General features: G+C 41.2%; 1 protein-coding gene across 2 annotated transcripts in view; it reads right to left on the bottom strand.

Moving 5' to 3' along the window:
* PRKAR1A (protein kinase, cAMP-dependent, regulatory, type I, alpha) overlaps positions 1–7,474 on the bottom strand; it is a 19,164-nt gene extending 11,690 nt beyond the window's left edge. Inside the window, exons 1-2 of one of the 2 annotated variants that reach the window (XM_012662292.1) lie at positions 7,275–7,474; positions 3,782–3,964 (exon numbers count right to left, since the gene is read on the bottom strand). In XM_012662292.1, the coding sequence (XP_012517746.1) occupies positions 3,782–3,958 (177 nt within the window). In that variant the 5' untranslated portion in view covers positions 3,959–3,964; positions 7,275–7,474. Of the gene's footprint in view, positions 1–3,781; positions 3,965–6,862; positions 7,028–7,274 lie in introns of those variants that run through there. The other variant, XM_012662291.1, reaches the window with a different exon arrangement.
* Positions 7,475–7,719: the final 245 nt, after the last annotated feature.

Genomic DNA, 7,719 nt, shown 5'->3' with positions numbered 1-7,719 from the left:
AACCATATATATGTGCAGCAAGAAAAGTCTAGAACCACCACCATCAAGGTGTTGATAGTATTCATTTCTATTAGTAAAATCATGCCTGATTGTTATTTTCTTCTTTTTTGGAGAAAGGGGTTATCTTTATTTTTCTCGTTTCTCTACATTTTCTAATTTTCAATTAAGAAAAAACACAATGATAAAAACATATTAATACAATAAAAATAACTTTAATATTTTTGTATATATTTAATTACAAACATATTTATTTACTTCTTGACCTAGTAATCTAATAATTCTACTTCTAGGAATTTATTCTAAGATGTACATGTGTGTGAAATGACATGTATTAAAAATTATTCATTGTATATCCTTGTTTTTAAGAATGAAACATTGAAAACAACCAAAATGGTCATCAGTAGGGACGATTAAATAAGTGACAGTACATCCACACAATGGAAAGCCACACTTGTTAGGGGAAAAAAAACAACAGGAAGCTCTTTTCTATATGAATTTGTAAGTGCCCACATATTATCTCCAGAACACTGGCAGCATTCAAGGAAGGCAATGGGGCAGGAAGGACACCTTTTACTGTTACACACTTTTGTACCTGCAGAATTCTGAAATATGTAAATATGTAATCTATTTTAAAAAAATACATTCTTTAGAAAATTCACTTCATTTTCACTCTGGTAGTCCCAATAATCAGTAAGGTTTTCCCCTTTTACATTAACACAGAACTATAAAACTCAAGCTTCCCCTAAGTTCAAAGTTTAAAAGTATAAATAAAAATACAAATTCTCCCCTCAAAATCTGTTATTGATTGACATTTCACAAAAACTTCATTAAAAATTTTACAAATAATACCTCATTTGGGACTGTACTTCATTGAATTTTTAGGATAATTTTGAAATACCAAAAGCATTCTAACATTGTCTCATGGATTCTAGTAAGTCTTTTTAAAATAGCAATTTGAATATAACCTAATCCTGACGACTCAGAGCCAGTACTAAGATCTCTAATTTCTAGCATGTACTATGACACATTTTTATATCCTTTCTCTTGCTGTTGTCATCCTGCTGTCAGTCTCCTTCCTCCTCAGCTCTTTAACTGAGATAATGAATACCCTAAATACCCTGACTTGATCACTACAGATTTTATGCATGTAACAAGTTATCACATGTACTCCATAAAAATGTACAAATATTATGTATCAATTAAAAATTTTAAAAACTCCCATTCACTGGTTAATTATGTTTTCCACTCTCAGGTTCAAATTCTGCATTATATTCTGCATTAAATCCTGCATTATGTTCTCGACTCTTAAGTTCAAATTCTGTCCCCCCAACTTAATAAGTTTTCACAATTACCTGTTCCTTCCCTGCCCTTGCCATTCTTCCCTGTGGGTACAGTGTACTTCCCACCCCACTGACTTAAGGCTTGGCTATAGACTTGCTTTGGCCATGGAATGTAAGTGGACATGCCATACTATGCCCGCTTGTGTGGTTTGGCTCTGCCCACCCTGAGCTTCTCCTCTCTCTGCTGTAAGAACAGCCTGCCCTATATAGTAGCTGCTCCTTCCATTCAGCCCCAGAACAAGACATGTGGAGTCAAGAAGGCAAGACAACCTAAGCCCAGAAGAGCTGCATATGACCAAGAAATATGGTTTGTTGTAGTAAGCTACCAAAATTTGGGGGTTATACACTGCAGTAGCAAAAGCTGATGACTACACTGTATGACCAAGTTACTTAATTTCTCTTACTTTTACCTGCTACCTCTGTAAAATGGTGATAATCACCTACTTCACATATTTGAAATAATGAGTACGTATGTATGTAAAGTGCTTCACACAGTACCTGGCACATAGGAGACAACTCAAAGGTCATTGCTGTTATAATTTCTCTTACCTATCAGACAGGCAAGGTTCTATGAAATACATGAGTAAAAATGCACTTGAATTCCAGATGACTGTCTAAATTAAAATGCAGAAGCTTTCAACACACCAACTGTGAAAGCTGTTTGGTACATTTCTTACAGAGTAGTTGAAAGTACCAGAAACATAACCCCAGAAACATGCGGAAAGAGGTGACAAAAATGTGACTCTATTTTCAACATACAAATTAATACTTAATATACACCAAAGTGACCTGTTAAAAAGTTGAAAAGCTAGTTATTTGAAGGTCCAGTTATCTATATTCAACCCTGGCTGAAGGAATATATGCAAACGAACGAAGATCCTTGAATTATAACAAAAAGTGTGTTGAGCTGTGACTTTTATTAAGAGGTAAAGAAGCCGATACACATTAAATCTAAAAATCACATCTGTAAAGTATTTTAATAATTACTTCTTGTTTTCCACATTGGTTGGTCCTTAAACAGTATTGTGGTAAACTAGCGGCTTTGAAACTAGCACCACACATTCAATACTCCCTATAAAAAGATACACACTTAATGTCTCACCAACTTAATCCCCTCACATTTGATGGTTTCTACTGATGTCCAAAGATGAGGGATCACCTTACAGTGACCCATTTCAGAACCAGATCTCCAGGAACGCACTTGATTTCAAAACAAGGAATACCCATGGCCTGGCTCTACAGTACTGCCATTATCTAGAAATTGCTTAAAAAAGGGAAAGCCAAACTTTCTAATGTAATTCCAAGACAGTAAAGTTACATTCATAGGGACTAGTTAGTCATTTTTGTCTTTTTTAATTACTCTAACCATGGTACTAAATACCAACTTTAACAGTTTTTCACAAAAAGCAGCAGAAAATACCTGATCCCTGAGCTAAACATTTTTAAACCTTAGTGTAGATTCTCTAATAAATTATGGTGATTAAGAAATTGTCCAAGCAAATGGGAAATGCAAATATTTCTATTATACAATTAAATAATTAATAATCATATGCCAAAGAAATGTCCAATTGGTTCATAATCATTATGGGCCACCTCAAAAAGTCACTATACACAAGACAATGTATAAATTTATCCTGCTGATTTACAGAAGCAAATCACACAAACTACTCAAAACATTCGGTGATCTAGATTTTTCCATTGTTTTCTTGAGAAAAGTGAATTTAAGCATTATCCTCAATACAAAATTATTATTTTTCTTAGAAAAGCATATACCATATATGTAGGTCACAATGACACATATGTAAGGATGAATAACAAAAAATAAAACCTGGATTAATTCTTTTCAAGAGGAAACAAGTCCTGACCAAAACTACAGAAGAAAATTTTGACAACCATTAATCTTGCTATCTCCTCCACTCTATAGTTAAATTCATCTGAGATATACTCTACCGTAAAATGGACTTCCCTAATTCAGATTTTCTGATATATCGGTGACAAGATAGATTCAAATGTTTCATTATACTACTTTTAAAAGATGGGATAAGGTTTATTAAGCTTACTTGCTTTGTCAAAGAAAAGTATTAACTGCTTTCAAGTACTGCAGAATTTCTCATTTCTTACAACTGCTATACTACTTCTGATCAGTTTTATCTGTTATAGTCAGTTTTATGTACTAATTAAAAGTTTGGAAACTGTATGTTTGAAAACTCTTTGTTAGCCAAGTAAACTTAACATATAGATTCATTTTCTGATAAATTCTGATTAAGAATTTTAAAATTACTACAAATTGCTTAACTGCATTTCTTATTTGAAATCCTGTTTGAGACTTCTTATTTGGTCAGAATTCCTTTTCTTCCAAAACATACAAATTAGTAACATTCTACAGCATTGAATTTAACAATGTCAAGGTCATCTCATCATCTCCCCACGTTTATTTTTACCTTCTCCAATCTCTCAAAGTATTCCCTGAGGAATGCCATAGGTCTGTCGGGTCGGACAGTGCACAACTGCACAATGGAATCCTTGAGCAGTGCCTGAATGTTGTGCTTCTGGACATAGAGCTCACATTCCCGGAGGCTGCGCTCCTCCTCACTGGCGGCAGTGCTGCCAGACGCCATGGTTCTCTGCAACAAAAAGCACACATATGCTTGTGTAAACTAAAAAGCACAAATGCCAATTTGGCCTTTGACTTTCTAAATTTATTAAGCAACTGGTTCATAGTGATTTTTTTCTAAGTAGATCTGGTTTTTAAACAAGGAGGTGGGGGGGGGAGGGTAAGGAATAAAGTATGTACAGAACTAGCATTCTTCTAAGTAAGTGTTTCATTTAGTTCCTGCTGCAAGATCTGGGCTCTGTAGGCAACAGTGAAAGTGGATAATCTCAGCTCCTGAGAGGAAGTATGAGCCACTATCCCCTGCAGAGGCCGGCTGCTGAGAAGTCAAGCCCTTAAGGGAATTCCATTCAGTTCTCCCTTGCAAAGGAAATCATGATGACGTGGGAAGTATGTAAATGGTAAACAGGACAGAGGATTAAAAGGGCACACGAGTCAGCACTAAGTGAAAGCAAGTAAGCACAATGATGAATGTCTGACATTCCCTATAGGTAACTTCTAACCCATGGGAGTGTCCTAATGTCACACAACAAACCAATGGAGAAAGGATCTGATTAGCCAACTACTAGCATAATCAAAATTTTTAAAAAACATAAAAGAAACCTCAGATGAGTTTTAAAAGCAACCTTTTTTTCTGGATTCTTTTACCAGGTGCCAGCCCTCCATGACAATACACTTAGTGGTAAAAGAAGGAAAATACTTGGAGGGGGGAGGGGAGAATTCCTTACCAAGTAAACTGTAAAAGACATGGACAGAAAATTGTCAAGACATTTCCTTCATCTGGACAGGAAAACGTTAAAACACTTAAGCTTCTAATTTACACGAAGATTAAGCAGATAAATTGCATTTAATGGATATTAGAGGTTTCCAACTATGGTACACCTTGATGTGAAATAAAGCAAACAGAATAATGGACAGCTAACCTTATCCTGGAATTAAAAGTTTAGTAATTTAACAACAGGGTCATACACTGTTTTCCTTCCAACTCCTAATTACTAAGCAATTAAGATTAGAAGATAAGAGTTCCGTCCCTTACACTCAGCAACTGAGTTCAATACTAATCAGACTTTTCCAATTATAATGCACTTGAAACCACAGAGATGAAACTGTAAATGTAAAAAAAGAAATACCACAGTAAAGAGCTATTCTAAAGTGCTACACTGTTACTCATTTTGTTTTGACAACTTTCATGATAAAGGTCAATAACAAGTAGACTAATTAATTAACAGACTATGAGAAAGCTTGTGGCTCCATGACAAGCACATAAATTAGAAGCCATGGAAAAAGAATCATGCTGCTACTTCAGAAGTAAACATTAAAAAGAAAAAAATTAATTTACTTTAGGGTAGATTTATACCAGCCACTTTTCCAAGTCAGGCAAATCTTATGAACTGAAAATCTACTTCAGTAGAATTTTCTGCATTTCAAATAATACTGAAGGCTACCAACAACAATGTTTAAATCAGATCATTTTATGCTTCAAAACATTGTCACATTTCAGGAATATCCACACATGTATTCAACTGATCAGAGAAATCATTTTAACACTGGGTCTTTGGCTGGTAGAGATGAGAGAATTGGGCTTAAGGGGTGAAACTGGGTTTTTTTGGTTTGTTTGGAACAAGTAACATATCACTAAGACCAAAAAGATGACACTGGTAATAAGATATAGTACACAAAGAGAAATGCCCCAAGATTAAGGCAGTCACCAGGTGAAACCCTGAATAACCAGATTTCATGGTCTTAATATTTGTAATCAAATACAACTGGACTAATTCTCTATTTGTATTTATTTTTAAGAGCCCGACAATTTAGCTTCCTCCCCCTAAAAAAATTTATTTAACTGCTTTAAAATTTTCATTGCATTGTCTCTACTCATAAGGAAACACTTCGATTCTTTCTTCTGGAATTTCAGTTGTGATAAAATTCTGTTTCAAGCGGATTACAATCTAGGAAATACTTAAAAACACTTTGAGAAACTTCCTGATTCAGACCGCACCCCCTTCGACCTGCCAAGTAACATTTCCTTGGGGTCACCTTAAGGAAGTGTTAGCTTTCCTTGCTCTGCTGAAAAGACGGATCTCTCGGGTATCTCGCAAGTAGTAAGTCGGCTGGCACCACACATGCACTGAGCTGGAAGGGTTAATAAGTACGGCGTATTTTCTAGAAGAAGGACAGGAAAGTGCCCTTCACTTCACGTAGGCCACGGTCACGACCACAAAATGAAGAAGGGAGGCCAACCCTTCATCCTACTCTAGTTGGAAGGCCACGGTGGTGGAGAGGAGGCCTCAGGGAGAAAAAATCGGGAAAGGGAAGGTGGAGAAAGGAGACAAAAGGAAATTGAGGAGATAGATTAAGATCATCGTAGGGGGGGTGGAAGGAATTATTCCGTTGAGAGAGAAAGCGACTGCTGGTAATGACAAAGAGAAGACAGAATGGAGATAAAAAGAACTGCTAGGTCTCAAGATGAGCCAGAACCGGCAGGGGATGCGATGGCGGATTCTGGCAAAATCGAGCTGTTGTCCTTCAGGAAATGGGGGAGGGCGAGCGAGGAGGCCGTGGCGTGCGGGGGCGAAGGCGGCCGGGGCTGGCCGCTGAGGGCTGGGGCCCCGAGCGTCGCGGAGTGGGGGGAGCGCGCGCGGGCGGGGGGAGCGGAGCGGCCGAGAGCCCCGTGCGGGAGCGGACGTCTCAAGGCCACAAGGCCTCAGGAGTACAGATTCCGAGTCGGGGGCGCGGCCCGGGGCGTGAGGCCTGCGGGGAGGCGTCTGCTGGGCCGGGAAGGGGAAGGGGGTGCGGCCGTCCCCCTGCAGGTCGCGCCCCGTGACGCCATCTTGGATAGGTCCAACGCCCCCAAACGGACGGCGAGGCGACGAAGCTCACTGCGCCGGAGCCCCCGGCGGACCCCACTCACCTAGGGACGGGCGGCGGCGGCCACGGGGCTGCAGGTGCGAGGTTGCGTCGTGCCGAGCTCCCTCAGCGCTTCGCTTCCAGCCCGGTTCCACTCTGCGATAGCTGCTCGGCGACGGCTCCACCGGAAACGACCTGGCCGCAGCCAATCAACGCTCGGCTGCTGACGTCAATGCGCCTCGCTCTGGCCAGAGCCGTCGCCTTGGCAACCTTAAAGGCGCAGCAGCCCTAGTTCCTCCTCCGCCCCTCTTTGAAGTACCTTCACCCTTCTTCACTGTACAATGGTTCGCCTTCTGCCATTATTTTCATCTTACCTTGCCCTTTATCTGCAGCCCTTTCCTCAGTCCTGCCTCCTCCTTTTCCCACTCTCTCTAGCCGGGTTGTTTCCTCCTACCTGTTCACCTGCCCCTCCTTACCTGTCCCTCTCTGGGTGTCTCAGGTCCCCTTTATTTCTTCGGCTCTTCGCTCCCTCTCCGCGCGACTCCCGTGAGCTTCCTTCTCTTCTCCGCTCCTCTCCTCCGCTCCTCTCTCCACCCCACTCTCACTCCTGCCTCCCTCGAGGCCTCTGCTTTTTCTTCCTCCCTTCACCCTCCTCCGCCCCACGGACCCACGTGGGGCGTCTCGGATGACAGGTGGGCGACTCCGCCCCGCTGCCCCTGCAGGGAGGAGGACTCCAGGCCGGGGCGGGGAGATTCCTGCAGTTTCCAGACCCCGGAGGAGGCGGCGGCCCCGGCGAATCTGCAGCAGCTGCGACGCGGGGCCGAGCGCGGGCGGATGCCCGGGATGCCCACTTCGGGCCGCTCATCCTGTGCCCCGCCAGCGCCGCGCTGGGCTCTGGGCTCCGGCCTGCCATCCGGTCCA

Source organism: Propithecus coquereli, unplaced genomic scaffold, assembly GCF_000956105.1.
Source record: "Propithecus coquereli isolate 6110/MARCELLA unplaced genomic scaffold, Pcoq_1.0 Scaffold76, whole genome shotgun sequence".
Lineage (NCBI taxonomy): Eukaryota > Metazoa > Chordata > Mammalia > Primates > Indriidae > Propithecus > Propithecus coquereli.
This window is presented reverse-complemented; position numbering and strand designations above follow the sequence as displayed.